The sequence below is a fragment of the Peromyscus maniculatus genome, chromosome 5 (genome assembly GCF_049852395.1).
Source record: "Peromyscus maniculatus bairdii isolate BWxNUB_F1_BW_parent chromosome 5, HU_Pman_BW_mat_3.1, whole genome shotgun sequence".
Lineage (NCBI taxonomy): Eukaryota > Metazoa > Chordata > Mammalia > Rodentia > Cricetidae > Peromyscus > Peromyscus maniculatus.
The window spans coordinates 104,964,500-104,980,255 of NC_134856.1; the positions used below are offsets into that span (position 1 = coordinate 104,964,500).

The 15,756-nt window shown below is 46.3% G+C and overlaps 1 protein-coding gene and 1 pseudogene across 3 annotated transcripts; both read right to left on the minus strand.

Moving 5' to 3' along the window:
- Positions 1–318: 318 nt before the first annotated feature.
- On the minus strand, positions 319–1,122 carry LOC102907486 (small ribosomal subunit protein eS12 pseudogene; annotated as a pseudogene).
- On the minus strand, positions 319–15,020 carry LOC102907781 (butyrophilin subfamily 1 member A1-like). Of its 3 annotated transcripts, none has more exons than XM_015986669.3 (7): positions 14,864–15,020; positions 10,781–10,909; positions 10,212–10,559; positions 8,172–8,453; positions 5,329–5,445; positions 3,223–3,249; positions 319–2,229 (listed from the first exon to the last, which is right to left on the minus strand). In XM_015986669.3, the coding sequence occupies exons 2-7, from the start codon at positions 10,884–10,886 to the stop codon at positions 1,688–1,690; spliced, it is 1,422 nt and encodes a 473-aa protein (XP_015842155.1). In that variant the 5' UTR covers positions 10,887–10,909; positions 14,864–15,020; the 3' UTR covers positions 319–1,687. The 3 variants fall into 3 exon arrangements, with proteins under 3 accessions (XP_015842155.1, XP_076429132.1, XP_076429133.1); XM_076573017.1 differs by lacking the exon at positions 14,864–15,020 and adding an exon at positions 12,498–12,846; XM_076573018.1 differs by lacking the exon at positions 14,864–15,020 and adding an exon at positions 11,333–11,856.
- Positions 15,021–15,756: the final 736 nt, after the last annotated feature.

Below are 15,756 nucleotides of genomic sequence, written 5' to 3' on the forward strand. Positions count from 1 at the left end.
GGCGAAGAGTGACTGGGCATGGAGGACAGTAGTTAGCATGGAACTGTCTGTAGATAACGGTGGGGAGAGGCAGCTGATGGTGCCTGAGAAACAGGAAGCGGAGGCTCACCAAATAGTATCTCCAAAGTGAGAGTGAGGGGACAAGACAGAAGCACTTTTGGGAGCCACCGACCTGACGTTGAACACACAGGGGCTGGTTAGGGCCACGGGGAAGGCACTAACACAAAAACGCTGGCGTCCTGACCAGAACGTCTCAACTGCCGCCATCGTAGTCAGGGTTACTACTGCTGGGATGGAACCCCATGAACAAAAAGCAAGTTGGGGAGGGATGATTTATTTGGCTTACACTTCCACACTGTAGTTCAGCAACTGAAGAAAGCCAGGACAGGAACTCCCACGGGGCAGGGACCCGGAGGCGGGAGCTGACACTGGCTTGTTCCCTGCATCCTGCTCAGCCGATCTTACAGAACCCAGAACCACCAGCCCAGGGGTGGCCCCACCCACAATGGACCCAGCCCTTCCACATCAATCATTAATTTAAAAAATGTCTTATGGGCTGACCAGTCTTACAGAAGTATTTTCTCAGTTGACGCCCTCTCCATTCCAGGGACTCTGGCTTGTGTCAAGTTGGCATAAACTCGCCTGCACAACTGCCATGCTGGAGACCTTTCCCCTCCTGAGTTTTTCTTTTTCTTTTCTTCTTATTTATTTATTTATTTATTTGAGCCAAAATTTTTATTTCTTCATTTCTTGCATTTGATGTACTCTTCAATGACATCCTTGGCCTGAGAGTCTTTGCTGTAGACCTTAACCACTCACTACACAGCTCAACCAACCACCCTCCATGGCTTCCCCTCTCTATCGGTTTTACAGAGGCCTACCCATTCCCCTCGTTTCTTGTCCATCAACCTTAATTAGGTTGATCTGGTGCTCAGCACGAAGTGCCTCCTCCAACTTGACGTACATAGGCTCATCACAATGGGATGCGAGCACGCAGAGACCGGCTTGGCGCTTGTGGAAGGCTTTGGCAGCTTCTCGGATGCCACGTGCTAGGCCATCGTGGATGAGGGCGGTCTTCAGCATGTCCATTACCCCTCCAGCAGCAATGCCTTCCTCGGCCATGGCAGTGGATTACGGGTGAGGCCGAATCTTGAACGCACCCAAGCCTCTGCCTCCGCGCATTCGGCGGTGGCAGGGGAAAAGCCCTCCTGAATTTTGCAATCTCCTTCTGTTAGCCTGTCCAACAGAACCTAGAGGAGAGCTGGAGTCTGCTACCTTGTTGGATGTGGAACTCAAGACAAGAGCATTCATCCGCAGACCTCCCAGGTGCCGTGTCAATGAACCCTTGGTCGACTTTCACCGCACTCTCTAGGCCCTGCCTATGGCTTTCCCTGCGGTCATTCTGTGACCTCTCTCTTCTCCAGGACAAGAAGCTGTTTCCTGTCACACTCTTACTAACTCACTTATCACGGTGTCCTCAGACTGTGTTCCCAAACTCCTGATGTACTGCTGGCCTAAAGCTCATTACGAAGTCACCCACAATCTGGCAATCCAGTTTCCCCCAGTTTCCGTCCAAAAGAAGTCACTGAGGGACTAGATGACAAGTGACAGCCTTAGCCTCAGGAGAAGGAGACAGGAGAGGATAAGGCTGCTTAAGGGGATGATGGCCTGTGTTGTCAACCACTACTCAGGGCGCTTCAGACTGAGCAGCCACTGGACGGATGGTCAGGGGATTCCCACCACAAGACCACAAACAGAATAAAGGACGGACAGGGCCAGAAAAAGGACCTTCTTGGAAAGTATATATATGGGATTCACTACTGGTATTGTAGAAGGAGACGATTCCTAAATTATAGTCCAGGAAAATCCCAATCTGACCAGGAGCTTCTGGCAGAGAGAGAAGGACCCGAGGGGGTTTCAGAGCCCAGTACTCCTCTTGAGACAACTCCATGACCCAGAAACCGTTCCTGGGAGACATGAGGATGAATCCTTTCTTCAGGACGTCCTCCCTACACACCCCCACCAGCCAGTCAGTCCTACCTGCCACCTCCACCTCCCAGTAATGTCTCCCTGTGTTAAAGGTCTCACGGCCTAACACACAGGGCCAGGTGTCAAATCTCTCTGGTGTATCAGGCAATGTCTGACGGGAGTCTGCTAGGTAAATGGATTTTGAATCGTTGCTCACGACAAGGTGGGGGTGGGCCGTGTTCTCATCCAGGGTCACACCAACTAAAAGCAAAGAGAAAGTGCATCAGTGAATGCCAGACGGAGCGTGGCCTACCCCTCCTTCTCTAAAGATATGCAGGAGTGTTCTAGAAGCTGACAGGTACCCTCAGGGAAGAGATGTCTGCTCACAGCCTCTATCCTCTCATCAGCAGCCACAGGTAATGTCAAAGATGACAGCATCCAGGGTTCGCTGTGCCTTCCATCACCCTGTCACAGGGAGCTGGTCTGGGCCATTCTTCAAGGCCCTTTAGGAGTCCCAAGGAAAGAAAGATCAGGCTTTCCCCCACAATTAAAAATCTCTTCGTGCTCACTACTAAAAGCTTATCAATAGCTTCCCTTCTCTTTATTCTTGGTCTTTGGGTTCTTGGGAGGTGTGCTGGTTTAAATGACAGTGGCCCTCACAGGTTCACACTTGGTTTTGAACACTTGGTCCCCAGCTGGTAGAACTGTTTGGGGTGGGCTAGGAGGTGTGGCCTGGTTGGAGGAGGTGTGTCACCAGGCACGGGCTTTAGGCTTCCCAAGGCCAGTCCCCTTCCCAGTGTGCTTTCCGCTTCCTGCTGGGGTTCAGGAGGTATACTCTCAGCTGCTGCCCCAGTGCCGGCCTGGCTGACTGCCACGCCCCTGCCGTGATGGTGATGGATTCTTACCCCTCTGGAAGTGTGAGCCTGGACCGTACCCTTCCTTCAGATAGCTGCCTTGTCAAGATGTTTTTATCACAGGAATGGAAAAGAAACAACATAGCTAGGGGCTCCCAGGCCCATCTCTAATCCCAGCACTCGGGAAGCAGAGGCCAGCCCGGTCTACAGTGTGCCGTCCAGGACGGGCAAAGCTACACAGAGAAACTCTGTCTTGAAAATAAAACAAAAACAAAAAACCCCCAAAAAACAAAACAAAACAAAACAAAAAAAGAAAGAAAGAAAGAAAGGAAGGAAGAAAGAAAAGTAACAATACTGGAGGTTAGAGCTCTGAACCCAGAGAAGCAGCAAGTAGACTGACCTGCATGTAACCGGGCCAATCTCCATTCTAAAAAACAAAAACAAAAACAGAAGTCACCACCATGTTAGGGAGAAAAAATTTTGTGAACAGTACAACAAAAGAAAATGGAAACAAATGAAATGTTTAGGAGTTTTTCTATAAATTGAGCAAATATACCACAAAGGCCTCCTAAAGACAGAAAACTTAGGACATAGGAAAATGAAAGCCAGAATCAGACAAGACAGCTACAAGTGTATCTGATTAACACCAGCCATAAAAAGACAAGAAAAGTCTTTGTTCCTAAGAAAATCCTTGTTAGTCAGCAGTCAGTTCATCCTGCAGGGAAACTTGTTAAATCTGGGAAATAACTCAATTCCTGAAACTGACCAGATACACTAGGCCCCTCCTGTCCTAAGCATATATGTACCTGGAAGTTTCTCCAGTCCTGCCCAGCCCCGCAGTCTCACAGCCACTTATAAAATAATCACTCAGAGGCTTAATATTATTTACAAACTGTATGGCCTATGGCAGACCTCTTGCTAGTTAGCTCTTATATCTTAAATTAACCCATTTCTATTAATCTATGTTTTGCCACGTGTTCTGTGGCTTTACCGGTCTGCAGGCATGTTGCTCTTTGGGTGGCAGGCTGGCATCCCCCCCAGACTCCACCTTTCTCTTTCCTGTTTCTCTCCTTGGATTTCCCACCTGCCTCTAAGCTGCCTTGCCATAGGCCAAAGTAGCTTATTTATTAACCAATGGGAACAGCATATATTCACAGATTACAGAAAGAAATCCCCCCCCACACACACACACACGCACGCACGCACGCACACACGCACACACGCACACACGCACGGATTGCTGAAAGACATTCTCAGACAAGCTGAACTGCCTTAGAAGCAGAGGCCAGCTGACTGGCTGGAAGAGGCAGTAATCAGGAGAGCTGCCTGCAAGAGGCTTAGACCAGTTGTGTTACCTGGACAGAATACTCTCCATCCTGCTGAGATGTCTACAGGCTTTGTAGTGTGCTCTATCTAGGTTTCCAGTTTTCATGAGCTGTCACCCATGTTGGCCTTGGTGATATAGCTGTCTTTGAGTCATTTCTGCTACTATAAGTAACCCTTCACTTTGTTGCTAAAAGTAACCCTGTCTTAGTTACTATTGATGTGATGAAAAGCTGTGATAAAAACAACTTGAGAGGAATGGGTCTATCTGGCTTATGCTTCTATATTACAGTTCATCACCAAAGGAAGTCAGGACAGGAATTCAAACAGGGCTAGAACCTGGAGGCAGGAGCTGATGCAAAGGCCATGACAGAGTGCTGCTTACAGGCTTGCTACTCATGGTCTTCTCAGCCTGCTTTCACATAGAACCCAGAACCACCAGCCTAGGGAGGGCAGCACCCACATGGGCTGAGTCTTCCTACAGCAATCACTAATTTAAAAAGTCTCTTACAAGCTTGCCTACAGCCTGATCTTACAAAGGCACTCTCTCAATCGAGGCTCCCTCCTCTCAGATGACTTTAGCTTGTGTCAAGCTGACATAAAACTGTTCAGCACAAACCCTAACAAAAGTCACTGGTTCACCGAGTTGGACTTTAAATGTATCTGTACTTTGCTCCCTCCTTGGATCTCTGTCTGGGGTGAATAGATGTCTGCTCCTATCTCCCCAGGAAGAGTGCCACACAAGACCATTTCAGACAGAACCTCAGCCAAGAGTCTGAACAATCCAGGACTTATTTAGATAGCTCTACAGTCTAGAACCTGCACACAGGATTCCCGTGTTTAATGCATTCTCTATCACACTCTCCTTATGCAAGCCAACCACCAGTACATCTGGTTTCCCTCCTGGAATTTAATCACTCAGGAGTGTGAACTGGAGGTGTGACCTCCTGGGTTTCAAGGTTTAAAAAGCCAGACTCCATTCAGATCTAATGCCACTCCTCTTCTGAGCTCTGAACATTTGGTATTTCATGTGTCTATATTTGCTTCCTACTATGGAAATTCTGAAATAATAGGCTCAAGGGAACCGCAACCTCTCTATGGGTCAGAAAATCTGCCCACCCCTCAAAATGGATCCCTTGTTTGGTACCACCATCCATAAGTAACCTCATTTTCTATGACTTACCTAGAGGACCAGCTGTGACATGTTTCTTCCTCTTTCTTGTCAAAGCCAAATATACCACAAACACCAGGAATGCTGCTGCCATGGCAATCCAGACTAAGGAGGACAGTCCTGTAACAACTGAGAAGAGGAGTGTTTGCTGACATCCCTGGAGAAGTCACTAGCTTAGGACCCTCAGGGCCTGGGGTGATGATGGTGGACTATCCTCATTGTGTACACCATGTCTTACTCCAGCCAAGTTTCTTTTGTTAGTGACACTGGCTATAATTACACCCCCACATTTTCAGAGATACTTTGATTCCAGGTGGGAGGAAGTAGAAAAACAGAAAAAGCAACATATAAGAGCTCTTTAAGGTAAGAACTATCTCATCTTTTAAAAAGGAATTTTGAATGGGCATGGGATACACACTTAAGACCCCCACTACTCAGCAGCTGTGGCCGAGCTGTGAGTTTGAGGCTATCCTGGGCTACAACGTGAAACCCTGTAAAATTAAATACAAAATTTAAAAGTAACTAGGAGTGCTGGCATATGCCTATAATCCATCATTTGGAAGGTTGAAGCAGGGCTGCCATAAATTCCAAAGTAGCATGAGATTCAGGAGATCTTGTCTCAAAGGAAAAAGACATTTTTGCTTTGTTTTGTTTTTGGTTAAGGGTGATGTCAAAATTCTCATAAAACTGCTAAGTATAGAGGAGAAATAGCACCTCTGAATATCACAGAGCATGACTGAACTGGTGGCCTCAGTATCAGGAAAATCAGCCTGCTTTTGAGACCGAATGACAGCCCATTTCAAAAACAAAAGGCAAAAATAGATTTAACAATGAAAAAAAAAATCACTGAAAAATAGAATGTGACAGAAGATAAAATGTTCAGACTGTATGTGCAGATTACCAGGAGATCCCTCAAGAATGCAAAGGTAAACCCCAATAATGGTCTCCAGAAGAGGGAGGGGAGGCGGAGAGAGGGCTCAGCAGTTGAGAGCACTGGCTGTTCTTCCAGTGGACCGGGGTTCAATTCCCAGCATCCACATGACAGCTCACAATTGTCTATAACTCCAAGATCTGACACTCTCACATAGATATACATGCAGGCAAAACACCAATGCACATAAAGTAAAAATAAATAAATTATTAGAAAGAAAAGAAAAAAAAAAGATGGAGCTGATGCATGCAATGTAATAAGTATCTATTTGGTCTCTGCTGCCATTTCCATAAACCTCTTAAAATCTCTTCTTGCATCCTCCACAGGAACAAAAAAGGTCCTTGGTGAATACACATTAATGCCTAGGGTGTGCACTTCCACACACCTGGCCTTGTATAGCTCTTCTAGGATATGTCCTACTACCATAAACCAAAATATCTTGCTGGGCTGTGGTGCACGCCTTTAATCCCAGCACTGGAGAGGCAGAGTCAGGCAGATCTCTGAGTTTGAAGCTAGCCTGGTCTACGGAGTGAGTTCCAGGACAGACAGGGCTCACAGGGAAACCCTGTCTCGAAAAACCAAAGCCAAAACCAAACCAAACTAACCAAACAAACAATAACAAAAACAAGCAACACCTTTCCAAACCCCATAACAACAACAACAACAAAAAATCTTGTAAATAATTTTCCTAGGTTCTGTCAGACCCTGTATCAAGAAAAACAAACAGATAGCAAGGTTCTGGGGTGTACATTAGTGGAGAAGCACTTGCCTAACATGCACAAGGCATTATGTTCGGATCGAGCAGTGAGAAAAGAAAAGAAAGAAAGAAAGAAAGAAAGAAAGAAAGAAAGAAAGAAAGAAAGAAAGAAAGAAAGAAAGAAAGAAAGAACATGAAGTGATTTCTACTCTATGAAAGAAGGTGAATGAAGATTCCAAGGGTAGAAGGAGAAACTAAAGAATAAGAGATAACTTGGAAGCAAAGACGGAGAGGTCCAAGCACACAGATGATCAGATAGGAGATGCTGTTTCACAGACCAGAGGCAGAATCCAGGAATACATGCAACGACTGGGCTCTGGAAGCCCTGAGAACTTGGACAAAGTTCTAAGACAGTGAGAGTTGATAGCTAAATGCAAAATTAGTAAATGTAAAATTTCCGGCTACTTCAAGAAAGTCTCTGCATCAAAAATGGACGACAGCCACCAACCAAGTTTACTAGTAAAGATGCAGGTGTCCCTGGTGTCAGTGAGGGAGGGCTCCAGGATCCCCTTGAATATCAAAGTCTGAAGATGCATATCTCCCAGTAACCCATGCCTATCCTCCTTTATGTTTCAAATCATCTCTGGATTAATTTAAAATCCCAATATAAGAGAAATGCTATGGAAACAGCTGTTGTGCTACACTGTTTCAGGACCAGCAAGAATCAAGGCTGTGCATGTTCAGTATAGGTGCGTATTTTCTGCTGAATGCTCTCTACCCCACTGGTTGAATCTACAGATTCAGAATCCAAGGGATCTCTCTGTCAATGGTTATTTCCTAAGCACAGAAAGCCTGAATCTTGGGCTGGTGCGATGGTTCAGTGGGTAAAAGCGCTTGATGCTGAGCCTGATAAACTGAGTTCAATCCCTGGGAACAACACAGTAGAAAAAGGAAACCAGCTCCCATAAGTTGTCCTCTGACCTCACACACAATGTAGCATGCATGCATACACACATGTGCAAATACACACACACACACACACAAACCTTTTTTCTTGAGAGGGAGAGAATTTCCCTATGTAAACCATCACTGGCCTACAACTTGCAATGGAGACCAGACTGGCCTTGAACTCACAGGGATCTGCCTGTCTCTGACTACCAAGTGGTACGATTATTATATTGCCCTGGGTGTCTGTCAACATGAGAACCCAGCACTAGTTCCACTGACCTGGTGTAGAGATCTCTACTTCCTTCTCCTGGCCAAGGAGGAGATTCTGGATGCAGCAGGACACACTCTTTATGGAGCTGTCTGTGATGATCACTGAAGCTGCCACAGTGAACAGGCCGTCCTCATCACGATTCCTGGACTCTGAAATGGATTGTAACTTCTTTCTGTTGGCAGTTCTCCACCGCACCTGAGGCTCTGGGTACCATCCCGAGGAGGTGCACTCCAGCTCCATCTCTCCATTCTCTTTAATTTTCATACTAATGTGAGGGTCAGAACCCATAGCTGTTAAGAGAGAAACTGGCCTTAATTGGTGGTGGTTATTCTTTGGGGGCTTATATCATAGAACTTCACTCCAAAGATGACTAGGGATCAATGAAATGACACATGACAGACCTCTTCAGAAAGATGGCATCTGAAATTATAGGCCTGTAATCCCAACACTGGAAACCTTCATAAGGGAGATGGTGAGTTCTGAGTCAGCCTAGGGCTATAAAACGAAGGAAGGAAGGAGGGAGGGAGGGAGGGAGGGAGGGAAGGAGGGAAGGAAGGAAAAAAGGAAGGGAGGGAGGGAGGGAGGGAGGGAGGGAGGGAGGGAGGGAGGAAGAAAAGGAAAGAGTGCTCTTTTAAGATGAAAAAATTTCAAGACTGGTGGCCTAGAGGTGGCTGTGGGGCGTTTACCCCCCCCCTCCCCACAGCTTCCCAGAGTTTTCTTGAGTGCGATCAGCAGGAAATATTAGATAGAAGGATTTATAGCGGAGAATCTTGTGGAGATAAACAGATAGAAAATAAAGGATAGCCTCGAGAGGGCCTGGAACCTATTCCAACGGGCCCGGACTGTCTCTGGCCCAGGGTTTTTATAGAGACGCCAAGGGGTGGAGCAAAAGACCTCCTCCCCCAGCACAGCCAAGTGCAGACCATCTCAGACACCTGCACTCAGGCCCGTGGTCCTGATCATCCTCTATTCGGACCTGCTGGGTAAAGCCACGAGGAACCCCAGAATGGGCTCCCACAGGTGGCCAAGATCCAGCTGCGTCTGGAAGCCCCAGCAGTGACAGTGGAGCCCTCTTCTTGGAAGAGAGGTCTAGGAGAGGAGCAGACACAGCCGGCTCCCCGTGGACAGGCAGGACTGGACAGAAGACTGTTTCCATGGAGACAGTCAGGTGGAGGACCGCAGTGTTTCTATGACAGCTGCAATGCTGTCAGGGACCTCTTTAAGGACTGCAATCTCAGCCTGTACCTCACATTCAAATGACTACTGAGACGCCTCCCGTTTTCCTCTTCTGCTGGATTCTTCCCTTATAGCTCTACAGGGCATAGAAACATTTTATAGTCTGACCCCAAAGAACCACAGTTGCCCAAATCTATGAATCTATGTGAGAATGAATATTTCATGTCAAAATGCCAAGAGGTTTTAGTATTTTTTAAATTGGATGTTGAACTTATACATGAGCCACTGTAGTTTTAATAATGTCTCTAATAATTTAATAATAAATGTCTCTGGACATTTGTTTATTTGCTTATTTATTTAATTTATTTATTTTTGTTTTCTTGAGACAGGGTTTCTCTGTATAATAGCCCTAGCTGTCCGGAAATCTCTGTAGACCAGCCTGGCCTCAAATTCACAGAGATCTGCCTGCCTCTGCCTCCCGAGTGCTGAGATTAAAGGTATGTGCCACCATGCCCAGGCTACACTTTTAGATGGAATAGCCAAGATCGTGCTTCTTCTCTACATACATAAAAGCCGGTGGACCACATAAGCTGATGGTGCAGAGGGTTCACTGTTATGGGCTGAGAACTAGATTTCACCAGGATGTTTTTTTTTTTTTAAACAGAAGCATGTTTGAAGCCAGATGTGGTGGCACATGTCTGTTAGCCCAGAACCTTGGAGGTGGAGTCAAGAGAATCAGGAGTTAAAGGGCAGAAACTACAGCATCAGATTTTTTTTTTCTCACTTGTGAGGCTCATAATTGTTATGCTCACACTTTAAAGCCATATCCATCCACATCATTGCGTCACTGAAGTCAAAACCTGTCTACTCACCAGCTACTTTCAGAGAGACGAAGGCTTCTCCATGAGCTTGTTTATCTCTAAAGGAGCACCCATACACCCCTTCATCAGAGGTCCTGACCTGCTGTATCTTCAGAGCAACCTGCCCCAAAGTGATGTTGTCCTGCACTAGCATCGCCCGCCCTCGGTACTCAGGCATCTGCTCTTCCTTCAGCTCTCGGCCTTCATGGTAGACCAACACCGCAGGCGAGAATGTATTCCGGAACCAGCGCAGCTCCATCTGCTCCGCACTCACACTGGGTGAGAGGTGACAAGGCAGCTCTGAGTCTTCACCTACTAAGGCAAGGATGGGCTGCGAGGGCCCGAGGACCTCAAAGTGACCTGCAAAGAACCAAGCAGGATCAGGAAGGGTATGGAGATAGGATAGACCTGATTGACAGGAAACCCAAAGCAATCCCTTCCAAACTCCTCTTATTCCCTTCCCATGGACCCACTGGATCCCAGTCTGGATGGGTAGGAAGGAGCGCTGCAGCCCTCTGCACTGGTAGAAACAGCTCCACCCAGCAGCCAGGATGGGGTGTGAGGAGAGAAGAGAGATTTACCTGTATTCAGCTTGGGCAGCTGCAGGACCATGAGGGCGAAGAGACACCCAAGGCGGGGGTTTTGGAGAACTGCCACCCACATCTTTCTGAGCAGCAAGGTACCCATAGGAATCTGCCAGGAGCTTCAGCCTAGGGGGTGAATGGAATGGTCAGGAGGTACTTAAGTCCCCACAGTCCTCTAGCTGTGCCTTACAAACTAAAGAGCTCTGGTGATTTGCATCTGGAATCTTCGTGCCTCCTTCTCCAGAAGGATTTTCAGTTCAGGTCAATTCTTATCAACACCTGCCTGTTCAGTTCCCTAAGTGTAGTCAAGGATTCATGTAAGAAGAGATGGGGCACTAATTACTAAGACAGACACAAGGGGAGAAAAAGCTGTGATCTGTGAGATGCACAAAAAAAGGGGGGGGGGTGTCTTTCAAATGCAATAGTTTGTCATTTCCTTTTATCCAGATTCAGCCTTGGGGGACTGGAGAGATGGCTCAGCAGCTGAGAACACTGATGACTCTTGCAGAGGACCCAGGTTTAATTGCTAGCAATTACATGGTGGCTCACCACTATCTGTAACTCCAATCTCAGGGTCTCCAACATCTCCTTCTGGCCTCTGTGGGTGCTGCATGCATGGGGTACACAGACACACATGAAGGCAGACATTCATTTACATAAAAAGAAAAATAGCCAAGCATCGTGGTGTACACCCTTAATCCCAGCATTAATCTGGCAGAGGCAAGCTAGGTAATAAAGGTGTCAAACTTCTAAGATGGTTAGCTTCTTCCTCACCCTCCAGTTCTGAGACAAAAGCCTGGCAGCTTAAAACTCAGGCCATGTAGGCTTTTGTCTCCCACCAGCAGGCCCCCTGTGATGGGCTGGATCAACAAATTCAAGGTTGGATTAGTACATGTTACACAACAATTATGGACAAATCAACTATCCTATTTCTCTTCAAACAGAACAACACTAAATTAGGTGAGAAAAACTTGTCAGACTTAAAAAACTCCATCCCTCAAGAAGAGAATGGATTTTAATGCTCATACGCATGCACAACGGTTAAGAACTTTACTTAAGCCGGGCGGTGGTGGTGCACGCCTTTAATCCCAGCACTCGGGAGGCAGAGCCAGGCAGATCTCTGTGAGTTCAAGGCCAGCTGGGCTACCAAGTGAGTTCCAGGAAAGGCGCAAAGCTACACAGAGAAACCCTGTCTCGAAAAACAAAAACAAAAAAAAAAGAACTTTACTTAAAGAAGTTAAAAGTAAGTCATCATCAACTCAAGCTTGTAAATGTTCATCTTTGGGCACACCATGTATGCACAACTGTTATGGGGCCTCCCTCTCCCATGTCCTATGTTTATCACACAATTCGGAGGCTCTGCCAGCTCCTGCTATAGCAGCATGCAGGCCTCCATCAGCTCCTCCCCTAAGGATGCCTGACCAGTCCATTCACAGTTAAAACATCTGCTCCCACCTTAAAAAACATTCTGTCTTTGCAGTACATTTGCATACACTGGTAGATACAATGCTCCCTGATGATTCACAGTTGAGAACTTTAAAGAAAAGTTCCATTCACTGAGTCTGTTAAATAAGAAAACTTCAAAAGTGAGGCTCAATTACTCTCCAGTCCTCAACTGGTTAATAAACAGATCAGTGGAGCCTCTCAACAGGTTCACAGGCTCTGACAAAGGGCTTAAAATAAGCACGTAAATAAATGAATAAATATCTTTTACCTTAAGACAACTTGGGGTCTTCTTCAACTGACAGACAAAAACCTACAAGAAGACGTTTATGGACTTTGTGAATCTTCTACAAGAAGCTATAAAAAGGCAGATGGTAAAGAGATTGCTACCACCTAATTTCTTTAATTGACTTATGAGGATATAATTCTGACTAGGCCTTTGAGTGTTTCTATGTGAAAATCGGGCCTTGCCTTTTCCTAGAGCTAACAGGCTTCCTACCGGGATAAGTAAACACAAACAGCTTTCAATGGGAAAACAAACTCAAAGCTGCCAAGCTATTATTTCTGACCTAAAAAATGCCTCCTTCCTGCACCTTTAAAGGGATAGTAATGAAAAGATTTGCCTTCGGCCGGGCGTGGTGGCGCACGCCTTTAATCCCAGCACTCGGGAGGCAGAGGCAGGCGGATCTTTGTGAGTTCGAGGCCAGCCTGGGCTACCAAGTGAGCTCCAGGAAAGGCGCAAAGCTACACAGAGAAACCCTGTCTCGAAAAAAAAACCAAAAAAAAAAAAAGAAAAGATTTGCCTTCTTAATGACTGCTCTCAATAATCAAGCACCTATGTCTCCTGGTATTAAGGAAAAACAGCAAATAATAAAATAAAATGTTTAATGGATATAAAGATGCAAAGAGTTTTAGTAACGAAGGGTCTGTGCAGATGGAAAGGAAAGGGAGGAAGTTCACGCAAGTTGTGAGGTTCTGAGTAAATGATTGAAGGTATCTGAATGATAAGACTCAGACGACATATATATGATAGTAGGTTTCAAAGTCCGAAGTTTAACACACTGACATTGAACCTCTACTCAAATCGGGGACTTCTCTTAGGTTATGAATCTATTCTCGGTAAGAGTTATCAGTACTAACTACTAAATCTTTACACGAACAAAACCACCATAGACACAGTCTCATAGAAAACTAAATCTCCTCTGGCCATTTAAACTTTGATAACAGGAGCTGGAGAGATGGTTCAGTGGTTAAGAGCACTGGCATTCCTTCCAAAGGAGCCCAGTTGAGCAGGGTTCAATTCCCAGCACCACATGATGGCAATTCACAACTCCACTTCACAGATATTCTCATATATTAGTGAATGTATGTAAAAAGTTAATGAAATCTGTTTCTTTTGTTAACTTTTCAGGTTTTATTCTTGATACTGCTCATATGCATGAGTCTGTTCGAAGTGTGTGCTGACACTTATTTACTGCTTTCTCTATTATGAGGATCTTAAAACAGACAATGGTCCTTCTTATGTTTCTAAAACTTTCCATCTCTTTTTGTCAACTTTAAAGAGTTCATGTCTCAGCCGGGCGTGGTGGCCCACGCCTTTAATCCCAGCACTCGGGAGGCAGAGCCAGGCGGATCTTTGTGAGTTCGAGGCCAGCCTGGGCTACCAAGTGAGCTCCAGGAAAGGCGCAAAGCTACACAGAGAAACCCTGTCTCGAAAAAACCAAAAAAAAAAAAAAAAAAAAAAGAGTTCATGTCTCTTCCAAGGGTAGTAGGTCAAGCCTTAGCAGATCCCTGCACTGGACAGGCAGAGGCAGAGGCAGGAGGGTCTCTGAGTCCGAGGACTCCCTGGTCTACACAGAAAGCTACAAGCCAGCCAGGGCTCCCGAGAGATCCTGTTTCAAAACAAACAAAACAAAGTTTACATCTCTCATGGCATTTCCTAAATACCCAAAGACAAGCCATAATTGAGCAAGCTAATGTATTACTCAAAAGTCAAACACACAGCCTTTAATCTCAGCACTGGGAAGCAGAGGTAGAGGCAGGCGGACCTCTGTGTTTAAGGTCCACCAGGTCCATAAAGTGAATTCTAGGACAGCCAGGGCTGCACAGAGAAACCTTGTCTTGAAAAACAAAACAATTAAACACACAAACAAAAAAGGGGGGCAAGGGGTTAATTGTTTAGGAGCAACTTGTCAAAGCAATTTACACTTTAAAAAATAAAAATACAGCAAGGGTCTTCAGGAAAGGTGTCAAGTTTAGTACCTGAGGCCTTTACATACAGATGTCCATTCTTGGGCAACGACTGCACTACAGATCCTCTGACATCCACCCCACCCCCACCCAATAATTTAGAATATAATAAATGATCTTAAAAATATTTTACAACAGATGTTGACTTAAGACAGCTTTTTTAGAACCTGTTAGGGTACTTTACAGCAGATGATTAGGAGAAATGTCAGCTCTTTTTGCTCCTTTCGGTTCTGACCATATCCTTAGAATGACAGATCTCTGCGCCCGGCTGTGCTTTCCGGAGCTCCTCAGGTCCGCACAGTGCGTTCCCCTCCGCTCCTCAGCGGAGCGTCCCGTGTCCAGGCAGGTCCCTCACCCCCGCAGCTCAGCTGTCATTTCCTCACTCACCTCCTGCCACCCATTTATAACGCTCAGCTCCGACACGGGGACATCAGGCTCAACCTTCTTCCATGGTTAGCAATGCGGCAGACACACTTCCTTTGGCGCGGAGACAGCCGGCCGCCCGCGGCCGCACGTGCTTCCTGCTTCCGGAGCCAGGGCCGCGGGAGCTCCGAATCTGCCGCGCCATTGGCTGAACCGCTTCGAAAGGCTGCCTCTGATTGGCTGCAGCTCGGGTGCGGTTCCTTACCGGAAGACGCCAGTAGGTGTCTCCCTCAGGCCAAACTTACAGCTCATTTTGGAAGAAAGGAAACCGCCAACACGTCTAAGAACATTCCTCTGCAAAAGACTAACGGAATCTTCTTTGGTTAAAGTCGTTAGTTGATTGAATAAAAGATGTTTTTCCTCTCTCTGTCTGTCTCTGTCTCTCTGTCTCTGTGTCTCTGTCTCTGTGTGTGTGTCTCTCTCTGTCTCTCTTTTAAAGAACATGAGAAGTCAGTGACCAAATGACATGTGCGAACGCCTCTCGGTGTCCAGGCCTGTTGCAGGCTGTGTGTAGAAGCGGGGAGAGGGTGCCGAGCCGAGACTGAAGAAAGGTAGCAGGCTGGACAGAGGCGGAGAAGAGGAAATGCAAGCCCTGCTCACGAGAAGAGTTTCTCATCCTGTGGGTCGCAATCCTTTGACGGGGTCAAATGACGCTTTCACAGGGATAGCCTAAGACTATTGGAAAATAGATATTTACATTTCTTTATTTGAACTTGCGTTGTAATCTAGGAATTGGAACGGAATTTGCAATCCCTTAGACTCCTACCACCACGCCCAGCTCTCTGAATTAATTTCTACACACCCAAGTCAACAACAGCCACTCCTTAGCTTTCATGTCACTGGTGAAGCCAAGGATT